The sequence below is a fragment of the Schistocerca cancellata genome, chromosome 2 (genome assembly GCF_023864275.1).
Source record: "Schistocerca cancellata isolate TAMUIC-IGC-003103 chromosome 2, iqSchCanc2.1, whole genome shotgun sequence".
NCBI classification, from domain to species: domain Eukaryota; kingdom Metazoa; phylum Arthropoda; class Insecta; order Orthoptera; family Acrididae; genus Schistocerca; species Schistocerca cancellata.
In genome coordinates this window covers 679,426,735-679,448,492 of record NC_064627.1, presented here as the reverse complement: position 1 = coordinate 679,448,492, position 21,758 = coordinate 679,426,735, and the positions used below count along the sequence as shown (strand labels likewise).

Here is a 21,758-nt window from a genome sequence, read left to right as displayed (position 1 = left end):
ATAAAAATTGTTTTACACCAATATGATAAATTTTTCAACAGGAGGTTAATTTGAATGAAACAGCAAACACTCCACCTCAATTATCACATTTTACATCAGTTGACTAACCATGCAATCTTACAGTTTTATTTTGCATCAGTTGGCTATGTGGCAAGTAAATATCAGTTGGACACATGATGCATTAATGCTTTGCCTGTGCTCTCTCTCCCTCCATCTCTCTCTCTCTCTCCCCACCCCTTCACTCCCACCCACTCATGTGCTGTGGTTCTCCCTCCCACGTGTCTTTTGTTTTTCCCATTGTTGATGTCATATCATCGAGTCCAATAAAGTCTAATTTAAGCCACAACATCTGTACAACCATATTATGAAAGAAATAATGTTTCCAATTTGGGTGCTGTGATCCCAACTAAAATTTCTGAAGGCTGTGAAGAAATACAAGATCATGAAATGTTGAATGATGAATACATAGGAGAGTCTTCAAATGGGAGACCAAGGAAATGACAGGCAAGAAAGTAGCCATCACAAAATTGATATATAAGGAGGAAAAATGTGTTAGATATAAGACTTACATAATTCAAAGAGTAAAAGTAAAAGAAAAGAAAGGCGTCAGGGAATATCTCTGTCCCTAAAATGTTTTTCAAAGTTAAGAAGGGATAATTAAAAATTTTACAATACTGACTCACATGATGTTCAAACAGCACTTATTTGCACTATGGTACGCCTACAGGAAAATGAAGTAAAAAGGGAGAGACTTAAGAACTTACAGAAAAGGATGTAAACAAGGGTACATAATATGCGGATACTTGTATGTAAAACTTTCTTACTCTAGATTTTTCGAATATCCAGCAGAATAAAACATTTGGCTCTACAGGAAATTAAGTCACCACAGGACATTAGACACTTCCAAGGAGTGGGTTTATGAAAGAACAGGCTTGCTGAAGAGAAATGCAAATCTCACTTTAGAAGAGGTGAAACAAATAGAAAATTCCTTGTCCCAGAAATTACCCTTCACCTCATGTACAGCCTGTACAAAAAAGAATATTCAGACCCAGTACACTGGCCTCTTACAAGAAAACATTACTGTCAAAATTTAATTTACAAAGAAAGAAGCTGAAAAAGACATATGTAGCCTAATGTTTGTGACAGACTTGAGGTCCTGATAAAAATTGTGACAATTTAGTGGCACAAAACCATAAGACCAATGAAAAGTGCTCATCTTAATATAGTGAAGGCTGCTCAGGATCTGAAATTTTCAGATACTTTATGAACAAAAGAAGATGAGAATGTAGAAGTTCTTTGTGTTGACCTTGAAGAAATGTTGCCTCCTCCAAGAATTCCTCCAAACGTTGTGTTCTGCAAGCAACCATGGTGGCTATATAACCTAGGTATTCATAATCCTAGTACGGACACAGGACACTGCTAAGTATGGTTAGAGGGTGAGGCAGGACATGGAGCAAATAGAAACATCAGGATGTTTTTCATGCTAAAACCCGTTTTATATCAGCATCCTACATTGTAGAAAATAAGGCAGAGAAATCTTATACCTAGACGTATGTTCCTTCCAGATGACAGCAATTCTGCAGACATATGAGGGTGAGTCAAATGAAAACCTTAAATATTTTTAAAAATATTATTTATTGTGCAGAAGTGGTACAAACCTGTATCACTTTTCAACATAATCTCCCCCAAACTCAATGCAAGTCCTCCAGCACTTACAAAGTGCATAAATTCGTTTAGAAAAAAATTCCTTTGGTAATCCATGCAACCACTCATGCACATACACCGTGTGGTGTACCTCTTCATCAGAATGGAACTTCTTTCCTTCCATTGCATCTTTGAGTGGTCCAAACATATGTAAATCACTTGGGGCAAGGTCTGGTGAGTATGGTGGATGAGGAAGACATTCAAAATGCAGGTATGTGATTGTTGCAACTGTTGTACGGGCAGTGTGGGGCTTTGCATTGTCATGTTGCAAAAGCTGACAGCAATACACATCACTTTAACTTGATTGCAGGCCACAGATGATTTTTTAGGAGATCTGTGTATGATGTGCTAGTGACAGTGGTCGCTCTAGGCATGTAATGCTCCAAAATGACTTTTTTTTTGTTTTTGCCCTAAAAGAGAGTCAGCATAACCTTCCCTGCTGATGGTTCTGTTCGAAACTGCTTTTGTTTTGGTGATGAGGAATGGCACCATTCCTTGCTCGCTCTCTTCGTTTCCGGTTGGTGGAAGTGAACCCAGGTTTCATCCCCAGTAACGATTCATGCAAGGAAGCCATTGCCTTCTTGTTCAAAGTGCCAAAGAAGTTCTTCACAAGCATCAACACGTCATTCTCTCATTTCAGGAGTCAGCTGCCATGGCACCCATCTTGCAGACACTTTGTGAAACTGGAGTACGTCATGCACAATGTGGTGTGCTGGCCCAAGACTAATCTGTAAACATGCTGCAATGTCATTCAGTGTCACTCAGCAGTTTTCCTTCACTATGGCTTCAACTGCTGCCATGTTCTGTGGAGTCACAACTTGTTGTGCCTGACCTGGATAAGGAGCATCTTCCACTGAAGTCACACCATTTGTGATCTTCATACTCCATTTGTAGACTTGCTTCTGTGACAAACATGCATCACCTTCTTCGTCAATGAATATCAATAGGTTTCACACCTTCACTAAGCAAAAACTGAATAACAGAACGCTGTTCTTCCCTGGTGCAAGTCGCAAGTGGGGCAGCCATCTTTATACTGATACTGTGACGGTGTGTGTACATCTGCACTATGCTGCCACCTACAGGCCATTCTGCACGCTGTTTGTAGTATGCTTCCCAACCTACAGGATAATGGCGCGAAATTTTGATTTGTTATTAAAAATTTAAGGTTTTCATTTCACTCACCCTCATAGCATGCACTCTCAAACTGCAACAGAGACTTTTTATACCAAATGATTACATGTATGTCCTGGAAGTGTGTCACAAAAGAAATCCTCTTACTGTCCATTTCAAGAGTGTGTCAAATGTAGAAAACAACATAGTAAATCACAAAACCAACTCCCAGAAAAGAAAATAAAGTGGTTGATGATGAGAGATGTAGAACAGCTTAAAGACAAACCATTGACTATATTGTTCAAAACTGAATTTAATGATGAACAATTTGAAATTGACATTATAGCCCAAGATGCTGGATGTGGCAGTCATGTATGTACAATGTGTGCTTGCTTGTGTGTATTAGTGTGTCTTTCTCTTTTGCTGAAGAAGGCTGTGGCCAAACGCTTTATGTAAGTGTCTTTTAACTGTGGCTCTCTGCAGGCAAACATGTCTTATTTACAGTAAGTAGTGCTCTATCTTTTCCTACATTGTTGATATTCTTCTCTGGAGTTTCCATTGTTTGAAATTGACATTAGTAAGAAATTAGTTGGTTGACCTCCTCAAATGTGGGATAAAATCAATTTTCATGGCCTCTTAACACTTCTATGGTCAAATGGGAACCCAATTTCTAAAGCCAAGCGAAAGGGCATTCATTCCCTGATGGGTCTCATTCCAAATGATGCACAAGATTTTTACCACAAACTCTTCATGCACCCTGACTCCGATGATGAAACTGATGGCTTTGGCTGCTCACAACTGTAGTTTATTGTTGACAGTGAAATATCAAAATAAGAAATTTCTATTTTTCACTTATGCAAGTCTTAAGTTTCCATTTCTTTGTAAGAGCGTTTATTATAATTTCATGTCTACAAAATTTACAACAAAAAACATCCTAAGAAATAGCTTCATTCTATTTAAATTAAATGTATGTGATAATTTTGTGATGTTGTAGTCGGTATCTGGCATTCATATATTCAAATAAGGTGTATAAAATCAATGTTACTACCTGTGTTCTTATGTCAATAAAATACAATTATAGCTCCAAACTATTATTTATTATCATAATTTTTTAATTCTAGAAATGTTTTTTCTAATTGCATTAGACAGTGTGCAGTATTTTCTGAATATACGAGGAGCATTTTTCTTCAAGTTATGTAGGAAGATGTTACTTGAATAAACAGATAAATAAAAAGCTTAAACATTGAATGGTAATGCTATTTTCCTGAACTAATAAAATTGTATCATGATTTATGAAATAACTGACATGACATTACATCCTTCTCTAATTTTCATCACTTGACAAAGAGACACGTTTTGGCCTGGAATCAGCTAACATAAAATGTAGAACTGAAAATCATATATAAAAGCATCACATGACCAAGTACCATTTCTATATAAAGTCACAGTTTTGCTACATTTTATATGATTTTAAGATATGGGCATGTAAATTTAATTCAATTTTATAATTGTAGTGCTTAAAAAACTAGATTTGGTGTAGGAACTGAATTCATACTAACTCTTTCACATTTTCACAATATCTCAAAATAAAGTTTTAGTGCTTGGTAAGCTGTTGCATAACACCATCCAATTGAATGAAATGGATAGTCTCTTTGAAAGAGGTTAAAAGAACATCAACAAAATTAACATGGGTAATGGAATGCAGAGCTGTATCAAATCTGCCTTCACGCTAAATGGCAGGAGAGTATTATGTTTCCTGTCAAAATCTTTTCAATTAATGAAAGCTGTAGGTATTCAAAATAGTTTCTGCTAGTGCTACCCACTTTCAAATCTCTATTACTTCCTCTCCATTTTTCACATCTTGGTAGGGTAGTCCATAATCATCATCATCATCATCATCAGTATTCTGCCTAAAGGCAGGTTTTCACATGGTAGTTCTCCAGGCTGTCCGGTCTTCTGCCATCCTCTTCAGGTCTGCATAATTTCCTCTTCCCTTTATGTCATCTATCACCTTGTATCTCCTTCTTCCTCTCAGTCTTCTCCCACAAACCAATCCTCCTAAAGCATCTACTAGCAAGCACTCCCTTCTCAATGAATGTCCCAACCAGTTCTTTTTCCTTTCTCTTACAACCATCAGCAGACATCTTCTCTCACCAACCCTTTCCAATACTCTTTCATTACTCACTCTTTCCATCCAGCAAACATTAATTGATGTGTAAAATGTCTTCTCATTGATTTATGAAAAATCCTCATGCAAGAAGAATAAATTGTCATGGAAACAAGTAAATACCTGTACTAATTTTTCTGTGCCACACAACAAGCAAAAATCCTTGCACAGGCTTGCCAGTCACTGTTAGACAGTGAGTGATAGTAGGAAAAGCCTGCCTTTCAACTATCAAGTAAAAGTGCTGTCTTCAGCATTTTTAATTGGATGTTTTATTGACATAAACTAGATGGTAAGTGTTATCCAAAAAGGGCAATATTTAAAAATGTATGTAATTTATTTTTAACTACACTACTAACGAAAAGAGAAACATTTCTATGAAGAGAAACTACTTTATGAATTGCAAGGAGTTACCTACCTGTACTCATGTAATTTTAAGGAAACTATCTGTAATTATTGAGCTGCTAATTGCTAATTTTAATCTATTGATAAAAAATTAAATAATAGTAACAAAAAGTAATTTAACTAAAGAAAAAATGATGAAGTGTTTTGTTTTCTAAACATGACAGGTTTGAAACTTAGAAACATTATATTGGAAACATTATATTATTCTCAGCTAATAAACTATTAAATGTATTATGCTATGCCATATTACTCTTAAGATTATGTTAGAAAAATAAACGGAAATGAAAACAGTGAATCATGAGTTGTAAGAAAAAATGAAAACAGAATGTTTTCTATTACTGTATTAAATGCAATGTCAGAACATTCATGTGAATAAGGTAATTACCAACTGCATTGAAAACTCTGTACGCTGCCAAGTGAGAGAGGTAACCCTTCCCTCGGATCCACTGAGATAGCCAACCAAATACACTGCCAAACACCCAGCAAAACACATATGGTAATGCAGAAAGTAGACCGCTCTGAAAGATGGGACACAGTATGTAACATTCCACAAATTTTATAAAGTAAAAGACTATTTTTTCAATTAACAACAGAGACAAAAATTTATGTTCATGAAAAGTTTGGCATAGGGCATTGTTGAACAGTGATCTACTACTTTTTATTTATTTTATTTCTTTTTACATGTAGCCATCACATGATGACTTTTGTAAACATCATATTATGTACAAATTTAATTCATATTACATTTATCTAGAAAGTTTATTATGTAATCTATACAGGGTATAACATAATTAATTGTGTATGCACATATACTTTAAAGTACTTGATACAAAGCAAAAAAGGTCTCAGTTAACGCAGGTCTACAAATGAACTGTTTTGGAGATAATTGTGACTTAGTTGTTGCCAGCTACTACCGATGTGATTCTGCATAAATGCTGCATGCCAATGGTGTGGCCGCCATTTAAATTTTCAAGGTATGGGTTTGTAGACAGAGTGCCAGTCATGCAAGTTGTGTGCAGAGCATGTTATGTTTATGAGTGATGATGGTAACATGCAACATTACAGTAATGAGAAGTATTCAGATATGGCATTTATATGGGAAATAGTAGAGGAGCTAGTGTCATCACTGCCTTGAGCTCTCATTAAAGTCAGTCAACCCAGTTAATTTTTGGGGCACAACGGCGGTGGAAAACACGATTCTGAGAGGCAGCATTAAAAGGCAGAATAATAAATAGGTAAATATACTGTAATATCTCTTTATATTCTACTAATTATCCCTGCATAATTCGATGAGTGAATTACGTTTCCTACTTGACCATCTATATACTCACAGAATCGATGTGCAAAGTAGTACAGTACTATTACTGTTCCATGAGCACATAATTACTCTTTGTAATATTCTCTCTGGTGTGTTTTGAGAGGACTTCTAGGATCTTCTCCATGCCGAATAGCCGCATTGAATAAAGCTCCATTATTTCATCGGATAATTAAACTCTATCAAAGCAAACTTTCCGCTTGATCTGAGGTTTCCCAACTGACTACGTAACGCAAGAAAACCAAGACATTTTATTTACGCATGATTGCAAATCGCTTCAAATAATCAAGACTGCAGACAAGGAGAGTCATCGTCTGATTCTGATTAAACAAGCTTAATTATAACTTTCTTGAGCAACTATGATGACTGTGATGTGGCTGCTTGTGAATGAGATCATTAATAAAATACTAATAACTAACTTTCCTCCTCACTAGCAACCAGTATAAATACAATATTAATTAAAATTATATTGGCAACCGTGACAGGACTCTCTTGGATTGTTCTATAATACATGTATTTTCTGTTTCATGATAAACTACGAGAATGAGCTGGAACTAAGCTGCAGAGATATCCTGTGCTGACAGTAAAGGTTGCCGATAGGAATGGTTTCACCTACTAGACAAGAAATGCACTCCAGATAAAGGGCAGAAGAAACCAATTTTTAATTTTGTAGTTAAAATAGAATTTGAAGTATCTTGCAAAGAAGTTATCAGAGAGTAATTAGCTTGTAGACTTTTAATGTTGTGTGATTATTATTTTGTGTGTGATCATTTAACTTGATTACCTCAGTGAATTAATCTGAAAGTTAAACTTAGTTAAGTCATTAATTTTGAAACAATATTCAGTGATTTAAAAACTATGATAGATAATTATTTCATGGTATTAACCAGAGCTGCATATAAAATGTCCATGCATCAGCAACAAGACGTGCCAAAGGCCTGAGAGGCATGAAATCCAGAAAGGTTAATAGGTTGAGTCACTGATCTACAGATCACTCCCACCATGACCAATCAAGAGGGTTTGCTCCTTACCGTATTCCCTGAGGCACACGTTTACTGGCAACAACTGCAGAGAGCAGAGGTCTGAATATGTTCAGGCATTAACCAGAGACACTGCTGCATTTGTATCTACCTGCACGTGTAGCTGTCAGAAGAGAACCAAAACCTTGATAAAAAGCTTGTTGGAATAATGATTGGAAACCAGCTCTGATGACAACTTTTCCTGAATACCCACATCCAAGCTTTTTGATGCTGTGTTCTGGACAGCTGAGTGGCAGACTATGACAATGTGGCCTTTTTTCTGGCACTTACAAGACAGACAGCCCAATGATGGGGACATTGATCTGTTGTATTTGGAGTAACATGACATAAGTGATGACAACAGCATGAGGTGTCTGGAATGCTGTGTATGCACTGTGTGGGAGTCATCAGACTGGCCGGCTTGCACTGCTGTGACATCATCTTTCCCAGATATAGTGGATGCAGTGAGGTCACGCTGTACCGCCATGACATTGCTCCAGGCCTTCAGTTGCTGACCAGTGGCATGTGAGACCTCATATAGCTGGGTAATTGACAAAACCTCTTCAACAGGGGGAAGGGGGGGGGGAGGGGTTGCTAACTGGAAGACTCATTGCCAGACTTCCTTATCCAGGGCAGAGAGGATAAAATTTTGAACCATAATGCCTGTGTATGACTCTTTTGACTTGGCCGTGACAAAACAGCACTTGCAACTAAGGTCATGGAGCGTTGTGGCCCAGGCACAATAAGGTTTATGGGGCTAGTTCTGGCATTGGTAAAATTCAACACAAGCAGCTACAATGTGCAAGCAGCAGCTGTAATAGAAAGACAACCGCAAACATTAGGTATCTAATTTTTGAAGTGCAACACTGGTGGAGCCTGTTGCATGACCATGATGAGATCTTTCTTTTGCTTCACCAATGTTTGAATCAGAGACTCCATGCCACAAAAAAATGCAAAAAGAACTACACAATGAAAAACATGTGGAGATACATGAGATACAACCCTGCTTGTCGCCAATGTGTTCTAGTCCCACAAAAGAACACCACTCAATAACTGATCAACAAATTTTATTAAGTTTAGAAAACAACTTGTTATAATAGGTACACTAGCCAAGATGTGCTCAAAATAACAGTCCAATAACACATATCCAAAGGTAAACATGTAACTGAGTTAGAGCTGACTGGGAACATCTCTAAAAGCTGTCAGGCGGCCAGTAGAGTGGGCAGACAAGAAGCAGTGTGTGCATCCATGAGTGAAGGCTCTAATGGTTGCTGAACATCTAGCTGCATCTGCTAAATTCTGTGGTGCATCTTACAACTTTGCACTCAGATTTCGGTTGTGGATCTGTGTGGGTCACTACACATATTTAAGAAATTTGCAGCTGAAAATTTTTTGAATCCAATGAAGACGCTATGGTTACTGTAGATGGATATTTTGCAGCCCTTCCAAAATTGTACTTTAGGATACAATATAATCACTGGAAAAGCACTGAACAAAGTACATTGAACTAAAACTGGAATACATAAAATTGTAAGTGCATTTACAACTCGGAAGACCATGTTTACTGCTTGATGAGAACCATTAACTGTGACCTAGAATGAGGAAAGACAATGTCTTTTCATCAAGAAGAGTTCTTGATCAGAGAGTAGTCACATAAGCTAAGTACTAAAAACTAAAATTCAGGTATCCAATTTGCCTCGTTTGTCCTCTCACATTACAGGTGACACATATGTACCCATAGGCACTCTCTTTTACAGTGCTACAACCTGACTGCTGAGTATTTTTTATTCAAATGTTTTCCATAGGGAGGGGATCCTTGAGCAGTAAGTTCATGTCATCAGCAAATATTGCAGTTTTAGAAATATCCTTCAAAGGATCAAAATGAGTGAATCCAGTACCTATCAGCATCTGACCATACATCTTATGTTCTCCAATTCAGAGTTTAGCTATGATGCAGCCTTTCAGTTCCATCCTCTGCTTTCTGTTATGAAGATGCACCATCCATGAAAGGAGAATGCCATTAGTGCCACAACACTTAAGTTGCCAAGCAGAAGGCTCATATTATGCAATTTCAGATAAACAAAAATTACCTACTGATACAAGAAAGAGTAAGAAAAGTTCTGGTAGAATGTAAATAATTTAGGAGTAATGAAGTGATCTTCTTTACTCCTGAATTACCTACTAGCATGAGAAATAGACATTAGCTGTTATATGCTAAATGAACAACCAAATGCAAAATACTTCAGAATCCAGAGAGGTACAAACTATATGCAGTCAACACTGCTGTAATATCAAACCTTGGTTCAGCATGTTCTATCCTTTGAAGTATCTTTCACTGTCTTCATTTGAAGTCAGAAGTCATGGCTTTATTTTCATATCTTCATAAATTAAATAAAACATCTAAACAGTAAAATAAATGAATAATATTGTATAAATTAGAAATGCATATCATGCAGAGGTCTATTCAAGAATCTGGGAATTCTAAGTCACTTCTAAGAGCTTCCATTTTTTAACAGTATTTGTTGCCTCTAATATAAAGGCATTTAAAATTAACTGTGATTTGTTTTATTACAACAATAAATTCCATGTAGTCTCCTCTTCTTGTCCAGGATTTAAAGTGAGGTTATGCATTCTGGTGAAAAAACTTCAGCAAGTTCCCAAAAAGTATTAAACAACATACTAGGAGTGACAAAGATGACCAACCACTGAACTAATTATTAACATGTACTGAAAGATTCTATGTAACTGATTTTATTATACATAAACATGTTTTATATGAGTGAGAAGCACTTGAACACTTATTATTCAGATATTTAATTGGGTTCTTCATTAAGTTGGATTGAATTAGCGATATAGTGAAGGATTTTGCAAGTATTAAAGCTGAGAAAGTGCATTTTTGTTAATTTTTTGCTATTTTTAAAATGTTATGACTGAATATAACGTTTAATGTTGTATGAGTTATAATAAATGACAATTCTAAAAAAAAACATGTCTTTGTGTGTAAGTCCTAAAATAACATTAATATCCAAATAATTATTTTTAGTATTATGGTTCTAATTTAATTAGTCAGCCTGTCTTCAACATCAACTGAGGGAACTGAGATAGTCCTCACATACCAACAATGACTGTCTCTGAATGTCTAGTACTGAATAGATCTTAATTATCTGCATATGTGACTAAAGTTAAAAACTCAGGAATTGTGAAAACTTAAAGTACACCAGGAAATAATGTTCTTAATGATGTTGAAGAGTACCCTTGGATTCACAAAAGTGTTCATTTTATGGTTTGCAGTGTGCATTTCATAAGAAGTGGTAATGAAATATTCTATGTAAAGGTATGAAAACCTCTGTATATGTATATATATTTTCCAGTAGTATTTTATTCATTTATTTTTTGAAGCAATGGATGTTTGCAGTAAATGAATCCCTTACCTGTGCAATGTCGAAATGCAGAACTGTTTTCAGATATGTTGGCATTTCACTGAGTAATGTGAACATTGTCCATGCTGTTCCAGTATGAAATATAATTGCTGTCCAAACAGGAACTGATGTTAACAATTGTAACCAGGGCACTGGTGGTGCAACCTGAAAGAATTTAAGAATATTAGCATTTGAAGAAATACAAAGTATGTCAGAGTCCACTCTCATGTGTCAAATATAAATGACCTGCAACTAATGTTTTCTTTACAATGTCAGATGCATTGTATTAATTAATGTTGCTATTTACTTTAGTGAAGCCCAGTACAATGTTTCCAACTCATTCCAAAAGAACATCAAACATACCTGACTAAAGCAATATAGGCGCACCCCCAAGAATATTATAATTTTATGTTATGAATGGAACACACACAACACTGGTGTAATTTTCTGCAATATTTATTATTTGTTACACAAATTGGTTTTTGGCTGTTGTGCCATCATCAGGTACAAAGATAAGTATGTGGTGCACTGAAATTTTTCTGAATCAAAGATTTTAAACTAGTACTTGTATGAAGTAAATCCATTTCCAGAGATGAAAAAACATTAATTGTAGAATTAGGAATAAATCAAGAGGGAATATTTTAGTGTAAATGTGATGTAAGATTATTTAACCAAGATAAAATATGTGATACATTAACTAATGAACTATAGACAAATAAAAATAGTTGTCCATAGAAGGACACAATTTAACAATAAACTTTGGTGACATATGGCTGAATGTAATAGCCTTATCTTTAGTAGATCCTAAATTACAAACAGATAAGATATAATAGTGGTATTAAGCGGGTGATTGAAGCAGCAGTGTTTATACAAAGTAAATTTTTTTTAACACAATGAGGGAAATTATAATAACTGAAATGAAGGAAATTGGGCATCTGAGTAAGAGGGGTGATGTACAATATGGCATGAACTGGATTGTGAGTAGTATCAGAAGTTATAAGTGGTGAGTGAGGGAACTGTGTCTGGTCATTCAGTACTGAGCTTGGGTTGATGGACATGTCTTTATTAACTCCAATTCAAGATAGTTCATGTTCCTTCTTTAATGGATATGATGTAAACCTTCATGTTTGCCTAGTAAATGCGGCCTTCTTTAAGCAGATGGTCTGCAAAAGTAGATTCTCCTTATTTAAACTCCCATCTTCTTTGTCATTCCTTCAGATGATATGTATTGCCCTGCCCAACTGACCTACATAGGTTTTACCACAGTTACAAGCAATTTTATTTATTCCAGTCTTTTCCAAAGCTGTAATTCTGTCTTTACCATTGTCTTTACCACTGGGCAAGACATGTCCTGTTGTGTTGTGCACATAAAATGACGTTTTTATGTTCCTGGATTTAAGCTTTCTGTCTACATCCACTGAGACTTTTCCTGAATATGGAATTGTTCACCTTTTATTGCATGCTTGAGCTGGTGGGTCAATGACAAGGTAAAGAAGAGAGTACACCAGTTGTTTCTGCTGTTTGTGCTTTATGGAATCCACTGAGGTAGGAGGATAACCATTATCTGATGCTCTTTCACAAGTGTTGTGTATGTTTCATTCATAATTTATAAAATATCCTACCAAGAACTGACAGAATGGTCAGTCAGTGGCAATTATCATTTTTATTTTAGACAGCTACTTAAAAATTCTACACAACCTCTCTGTACTCACAATGTGGTATGCACTATGCATAAGTAGTACAATTATAGAGCTTCCACTATAATATCATGTGCAAATTCCTACGAATGTATTGTTACCAGATGTACACATTTCTTTTAGCATTATATTCAAGATGTGCATCTTTTAAAACCCTCTGTGATTTTGCACATATAGTCAGTCTTCATTGTTTTTGTCACTCCTTTCCTACTCACTATATCACACTTTAGGTAGTAAATTTCGGTTGAAGGGTGATGCTATAATCATAATTAATAGGGAAAACACCCAAAATGTTTAAACCTCAGTGAAAGTCATGTGAAAAATGCTGTATTTTGGAGCAAAATCTTTAAGACTTCACGTAAACATTAATATAAATATGACTGATGAACTCCAGTGCTTACAGATATTTAAAACCAATTTACTTGTATATCTGAAAAGAATCTTTCACTCTTCAGAAAGGTGTGTACTGTTGTGAAGGTTCCAGATACACTAAGACTGTCTGTCAATTGATGATTCACATACAGAATTTTGCCTCTTCCTAATATCTATTATTAAATGATAACGCTGGCATTACTAATGAACAGAGTCCGATTTTTATGCAATAACTTGTTATTTTCCTTTGCTCCTGTGTACATGACAAGCATTAATGTTCAAGATTTTTGTTGCCAGAGTTAATATATTTCATTCTATCATTATATATTTTTATGTATTTGACTATAATTACTTGTTTTTTACTTTTTTACTTTACACTTCATAAAATTACGTATTATTGCTTTTTTACCCATCTCCATATTTCCCCAACCATCAGTAACAGCTTCCTTACAAACATATTCAAATCAGACCTGCCATAAAAGTTGAAGACAGGAGGAAAAATTATCTCTAAAAATCAAATTCTAGATGCAATGAAATATGGTTAGTTGCAGTTTGAATTGGATTGTGAAGGACATACAGAGGTTGGACAAAAATATGGAAACATCATGAGAGATGCATGCTTGAACATAAATGCAGATGTTAGTAAAGCCTGTAGGTTGGACTGTTGTATTTACCCATGATCAACATCTTTTCAATGTCCTCAGAATGTTCCATGTCATCATGATTGGAACAGTATCCTAAGTAGTTGTGAATGCATTATGTCATAGTTAAGTCAATTCAAACATGAGAAAATTGTTGGTGCTTGAGTGGTGGGTGCTCTCATAACCAAGAGAGGTGAAGTGTTTGGTCTTTTGAAAAGAATCATATTAAAGATTTATGTACTGCAAAGAGGGAAAGTGGAGAAACATCATCTGCTTAGTCAGATTTATGTACTGCATTCAGGGCAAGTGGAGAAACATCATCTACTTAGTCACAATGCAGATAAAAGTGTGGTGTTGAGAGATTATGACAGATGATCATTGAAGAGGATTGTGATGAAAAGTAAGAGAACAGCTGCAAAAGTCATTGTAGGAGTGATTGTCACATTTGCAAACCTTATCAGCACCAAAACAATGTGAAGAGAGCACTGTAAGCAGAGAACTGCAGTGTGACCTGGAACTCCAAACCCACCCATCACTGAAGCAAATACCCATAAAGGAAAACTTGGTGTCACAGCAATAAAACCTGTACTATGGAGCAATGGAAGAAAGTCATTTGATTGGATGAATCTAGTTTTATATTGTTTACAACTTCTGGTCATGTTTATGTCCCAAGATTGAAATACAATGGGGGTTCATTGATGATTTGGGCAGCCATATTATGGTATTCCATAGGCCCCATGCCTACTTTGCAGGGTCACAATACTGCCAAGGATTATGTCACTATTTTGGCTGCTGATGTTCATCTCATGATACAGTGTTTGTTTACCAGTGGCGATGCCGTGTTTCCAAGAAAACACAATCCATGTTCACACAGCTCACATCATCAAAGACTTATTTTGTGAGCATGAGAATGAAGCATTGCATCTCGCCTGGCCACTGCAGGCACCAGATCTCAATATTAGTCAGCCTTTGTGGTCTGCTTTGGAGAGAAGAGTGCATGATGACTATCCATCTCAATCCTCATTATCTGAATGTGGCACTGTTTTAAAGGAAGAATGGTATAAGACTCCCTTGACAACCATTCAGGATCTGTATTTATCCATTCTGAGATGGCTGGAAGCTGTTTAAAATGCCAACAGGTTTCCTACACCAAATTAGGCATGTTAATATGTTGTGTTTTTTGTTGTTTCCATATTTTCGTCCAACTCTTTTACTTCTGCTTAATTTTCTATTATTCAGTATTTGAGTGTTTCAAAGCAAAGTAGTTACAATAACAAAGCTGTGTCTACCTTTGTAGTAACCATTGATGTGTGTAGTAAAGGGCTTTGTGAACTGCTGAGATTGGTCATGGTGCAAGGAAGACTATCAGCCCAAAGATACACACCTGCTAGTGGCAGTGTGTGCTAGTGTGTGTGTGACAAGAAAAGGCAGCCAAATGGTACTTCTTAAGGCTTTATAACTGTTTGTGTTCATGATGTCTTCTGTTGCATCAAAACTATCATCTAAATTAAGATCTTGGGTTACAATGGATGATGCTTTCATTGCTGATGGATAAAGTGTTCTATATTAAGTATGCAATATGCATATCAGGTGCTCTGTGAAGTCCCAACATCACCACATACACATAGTGACGCACATGCAAAGAACAGGTCAATACACTTGCCTAAAAAGCAAGAGTTATTGATGCTGATGCAAAAGACTCAAAACTCCAGAAAAGAATTTTTACAATGTATATTCCACTATGGTTGCTGCAAACATTCCATGGTACGAAGTTCAAGTGCCTTAATATTGTTTATTCTGTAAAAGTACAGTGACTCAACATTAAGAAAAAACTGTTTATATTTTTGCTATCACGATGCTCTGAAAAGTGTTTAGTGCTATATAAGTAACTACCACATATGGATAGCTGTTGACCCAACAATGGACATATGTAGATATTTCATTGATTGTCTCATTGTTGGCAAACTCTATAAAGAAAACACTCAGAGCCATTACTGATTTTCTTCAGAGTGCTGGAATGGACAAATCAGCAATAGCTCATTTTGTGAATGACAGTCTTCAAGCGCTGTGGCCTGTGGGAATTCAAGAAGAAAAAGTTCTCATTATATAATCAGGTACTGTGGCTTACATGCTTAAGACCACAACTGCCCTACGTGTATTTCCACATTTAATCCATGCACCTGTCTGAGCCATGCACTAAAACATAATTGGTGAAAAAGTGCATGGCAGCTATCCATAAGTAAATAAAATAATTTCATACACCAACAAAGTTTTTCTTAAAGCCCCACATTGTGAGTCACTCTATAGAGAACTGTAGCCAAACTCATGATTTCCACCTGTCCTGATGAAGTTGGGCACATGGATTGAAGCTACTGGTTTTTATAATGAACATTTTCAATCCCTGAAAATGGGGATTCATTCATTTTTGAGAGAATATTTTCAGCAGGAGATGCACAATATGTTGTCACTGATGCGAAAATAAAAAATTCTCTGGTGCACATCCATAGCTTCCTTGCAAGTAGCATTAAAGAATTAGAATCTACTGAGTTGCCTTCACAGAAATTGTTAGTGATAATTGAGAATTATCAAATGCAAGGTGATTGGCAGTAGATTTGACACTGGGCAAAGGGTAGTGAATAGGATTGACACTGATTTGACAAGAAATCAAGTCTAGTCTATTTTTGTCAGTATCTGCAGTATACTCAATTGGGGTGAAGAAGATACTCCAGCAGACATCTCTCCAGGAACATTTCGTCTCCTAAAATTTGCACCATCAGCATCCTACAAAAACATTCTTCCTTGCAATCAATGTTCTATGACTGCAGGCAATTTGTAAAAGTAGCTGGTTGTTCTTCACATTTCAGAATGAAATGTGATATGGGGTACCACAGTAATTTAAGGGAAGATGGCTATGTTAGTAAACAGATGTGACTGTAAACAATTTTTTATTAGTGCATTACAGACTTTCAAAATAAAATAATTAAGTACTTGTTATTTAAAATGTACCTTCTTAATGCACTTTTCATCTTTATGTGACACATTAGTGCATATGAAGATAATACAGTAGGCTATGGTATAATTCATAAGTTGATTTCAGTTGAAATTATTGTTTAGCATTAAATACTGAATAAAATGATTTTGTGAGATTGCATATCTTCTTACATATTTCACCGGTTTTGCACAACTTAAGTATGTACATGTTCTGTGTGTTGATCCCCTCTTTCCTGTCCTGCCCTATCATCCAGCTAATGCTGGGTTGGAGACAGTATGGTCCCCAATTTTGGGAAGAACCAACCAACCCAGTAATTACCTAGGTAGGTGTAGAAAACTCCCTAAAACCACATCCTACTTGGCTGACACATAGGCCTCTGTCATTTATCTGGGAGGCAGATTCAATCCAGGACCAGCACATCTCCTCATGTCTTGGAAATGAACCCTTTAATGTGTTCAATTATCTGGGAGCAGCTGCATGTTAATATTACAGAAAAATCAAGGTTTTACACATGACTTGCATTCACAACTTTAATTCTGCCAGTAGTGTATCCCTCCCCTACTTAACAAACTTCATAGCCCTTCTGCACACTCTGAATGACTAGCATTCCTGGGAGAAAGATTATCATGCATTTGTTCATTTCTTTTGGCAGTCGACTAGACTGAATTGAGTGGTTGTACTTTCCTATGTAGCACATGCATCCGTATCAATTTTATTCATTTGTGTCTGACACATAGATAGCTAACACATACCTATGAGAAAGGTCGTGGATATTCTAGTGGTCTTGATACATTATTCTGTCTGGCATTTGTTAGAGAAAAGTCATGAATATTCTAATGTTTTCTTGTACAGAGAACCTTCAGTACGTAGAATTATAAATATGGATTACTCACCAAATAGGAAGCTAGTTTACATTCAGAAGCAGAAATATTAAGACTGAAGAATGAATAAGTAAAAAGTCCTAGTTGCAGCAAGTGCAAGTGTCAAGATTAGTCAAGAGTGAGAGTGATCAGTTTATTATGGTAAAAGTAAAGGTAGCCCAAGATATCTTTTGTACTCCCTCCTTGAGGTTTTTCTCTGTCCACCACTGCTGTACTGATGCAGATAGCTGAGCTACATCTCATAAAAATAATAAAGATAATATCACAGAAAGCCCATCTTTAATTAAGTAGGTCTTACTAGAGAGAGACAGTTCAAGTGGATTGTGGCAGGAGGATGTTATGACAAGTTAGGAATTTTGTGTTCTATTTACAAATGTGCATGGTGAGAGAGTTGTGTGAAGTTACAAGATGAGTAGTCCCATGTGTAACTTAAGTGAAAGTACCTATAGATTATTACCTCATGGTGGTAATAAATCCCTGAAATAAGTCTAAAGAATCACAATAGATTCCCAGTAGTGAATCATTCATTACTTTTATTGTTTCAAAGGTAGAGACTTGGAAATGATAATCTTAATGCAAGGTAGCTTTCCAAACAGTATGCAACATTTACTCATTCCTAAACACATTTATCTTTTGAAAATGGTTTATTGAGATTTCTGCATGTTATTTTTTTATATCAAGTGTGTACACATTAAGAATTAAGTTTCACTTGTTTTTCTAGAAAAAAAAGAAGCTTCCACACTAACAAAAAGTATTCTTTCAACTGTTAAGCTCTGTTTCCTTCTGAAGTTCTGAATTTCCATTTTGTTTATGTGAGAAATTAAATTATATTCAACCAGTTTATCTTTATTACACACCTTCTTTGCATTAAGTTCCTCACCAAGACTGCTAAGAATATATTCTTTTTCCTCCTCAGAAATACGTGGATGTTTATCAGGAGAATCATAAATGAGGAAAATCCATGGTATAAACCATACAACAGCTAAAGCACCAAAGAAGTAGAACACCAGTGGCCATCCACCAGCAGCAGCTAAGATACCAGACAATCCCATGGAAAGCACACTGCCTAAATTGAGTGCTGTAACACAGAAAAAAACTCAAAATAGTTTGAAGTTAATTAATTCACATGGAAGTAAGATATCTGAGAAAACAAGGGTTATAACTTAATGAACAAATGAAACAGCATGACATATACAAGTTCTATAAAGGAAACCACCAGTTTCTTCTCTTTTTTCTGACAGTTCTCTTAAATGCAGAGAATAAAAATTGTAATAACTTAATGAGTTTCTACAAGTTTCAAATGACTGGCAAAAATCAGTAATCACAAATTATACAGGGTGTCCCAGGAGGAATGGTCAGTATTCAAGGATATGAGAGGAACAATCATCTGAAGCAAAGAACTTCATACAGATATATCCACTATTTGGGATGGTTTCCAAAATAGAACACATTTAGTGTACATTGTTATTTGTTGTCATTATCATTCAACACCCAGTCAGGCTTAAACATGTGTACATGTAGAACAGTTAGTAAGCATTACAAGATGTGTTTTACAAAGTATCAATTGTAAAATATGTGTTCTTAATACATTCATCTCTAAGCATTATTATAAATGTCACATTACAGGTGTTGTACAGTTCACAATACATGTTTGAATATCCTGCTGTCCGCTTCAAATCATTTGTGTACTCTTGGGAGAACATGTTGTATTGCTTGTCTGAGTGCCTCTGCATGTTCCCCAATGAAGGCAGCAGTGTCCATGTTGCGACCGAGCTGTTCATCTCATGCATTCACCTTTTATTTGTACACCTCAGACTTCATCCAACCCCACAAACAAAAATCTAATAGCATAAGGTCTGGAATTCTTGGTGGCCACTTAATCACACTACCGAGACCATTCCAATGATTATGGTAATTGCAGTTGACTCATTTAAGATACTTATTATAATAAATTTAAAAGGCACTTATAAAGAGACATATTCAGTTCATAAGAATCAAACTCATTAACTTACCCTGTAAATTTATCACAAAGAAATAACAGTCTGTAGTATAATGTCAGCCTTCCCTCCAAATCATAGATCAAGGGTGCTGGCTTTTGAAAAACCACAGCTCACAAACATTGAAAACTAATCCTCCTAAAAATCCAGTTTCAGGTATTTTTGAATGAGCAGCGATTGATACTGATAAACAAACTATAGTTCTTTTTCAGACTAATTGATTAATACAAAAAGTAATCCACAATCCTCAGAGAATTGTTTTATTTTTCAAATATTTGTAGACTTTCTATTTCTCATTCACAAAGAATGTAATCCTATGAACAGTAGACCATTTGATGAAAATGTTTGTGTCAGTGTAAAGATCCAAGTTTTTTGGTTCTTGTTATGGGCATGCATCAAAGCATTGTCATTTAATTTCTCTTGTGTCATGGTGTTGCAGAGGTAATTTTTAATCTTCTATGGTTAAAGAAAGAATGTTCTGATGCTCTGCTGTACATGCAGAAATTGCTGTATTTAAAGTGATCGTCATAAGTTTCATCACCTCTGGATTCAATTCTCTGATGTTCATATTTGAGGAAAGGAGTCAAACTAAGTCTTCCATATTTCCACTGAAATAATTTTTACACACATTTTATATCATATTTCTGTGCAATGTGCAAAGTTTAAGTTTCTGCGTCAAAGTCATCCTTATAAAATTCTATTACATTACTGAAATCTTTAGTTTTGGACAGAAGAAATGTTTATATTTGTTTGAATGAAGTGATAGCAGCTTTAGAAAGTCATTCCTTGAAACACTGAGTGACACTACCTAAAATCTCTAAATAAATCCTCTGCTAACAATCACAGGGCTGGCAAAAGCATAGGGTAGAGTGCTGTCATCAAGTTTTCAAGAAATCTTCTGAACTTTAGGAAGTTTTAGATCTTTGACATCAAATTCTTTGATCAATTCCTAGCAAGGGCTCAATATTTCATCAAAACTTTCATCAGTTTGAGGTAACTTCACAACATCTTGGACACTATTAATATTGTATGTGGTGTTTTGGAGTTGTAGAAAGAAGTTTTTAAGAAAATCATTCAATATTTCAGCTGACTCTAAAATTTTAATACAGAGTGTAGTGACAATGATAAATTCAAAACAACACAAAAAATTGAAGAACCCAAGAATTTATTCTGGAGCATCACCTGACAGGGAAAAAAGGCCAAGGAGCTACAGAATGCATAATGCTCGATGCAGAGACTCAAATATTGCTAGTCATTTGACGGACATGTGTACAAAATTGGTAATTTCTGTCATATTTGAAAGACAGTTTGTAGCAAGGTCTCATTTTGCTTTGCTTCTTGGGTCACAAGGTTGAAAGAATGGGCCAAAGAACATACAGAATTCGTAGCTCAGTTCTCTGACTTTTGCTTGTTATCCAGAAAAAGTGTTGGTCATGTTTTCCACTCCATCACTAGCAATAACTCTGCATGACTTGATATGTAGAGAAAAATAAATGATTAACATCCATTAAAACTGTCAACAATACTTCAGCTGTAGTAGATTCAGTATTACAGAAACAAAAACTAATTCATTAATTTGAAAATTATACCCACTGACATGTCAAAAGCAAATCAAAACTTGCTTGTGTTGACATACATTTCTATTTTCATCCATAGTTATCAAATGATATTGGGAATAGTTCAAACTTTATCAAATTGTGTAAGACTTCATTATCTGTAATAGAGCCTGTTTCATTTGTTATGTTGTGTGAAAGACATTTGTACTTTGTATACTTAAGCCAACAGGACAAGTCACAGTTATCTGCAGCCACTAACTCTAATAATTATTAGAAATAGAATTTTCATCTGTGTGACCAAGGATTGATACCTCTGCACCATGAGATAATGCAGTGAAGATAACATTCTCAACAGAAATACTCTTTCCATCTTCATTTCTCCCTCCTTACCCTTAGATATTAAATGCTGCCTATTCACACCTTTATCAACTGCATTTTTCCTACTACAGCAAGAAATATGATAATTTGACTTTTCAGAAAAGCAGA

The 21,758-nt window shown here is 35.6% G+C and overlaps 1 protein-coding gene across 1 annotated transcript in view; it reads right to left on the bottom strand.

Annotated features, from left to right (window-relative positions):
* LOC126157495 (sialin-like) overlaps window positions 1-21,758 on the bottom strand; it is a 64,315-nt gene that overhangs the window by 4,379 nt on the left and 38,178 nt on the right. The window contains exons 5-7 of the mRNA XM_049916378.1: window positions 18,577-18,797; window positions 11,149-11,301; window positions 5,769-5,901 (exon numbers count right to left, since the gene is read on the bottom strand). Coding sequence (XP_049772335.1) covers window positions 5,769-5,901; window positions 11,149-11,301; window positions 18,577-18,797 — 507 coding nt within the window. The remainder of the gene's footprint in view (window positions 1-5,768; window positions 5,902-11,148; window positions 11,302-18,576; window positions 18,798-21,758) is intronic.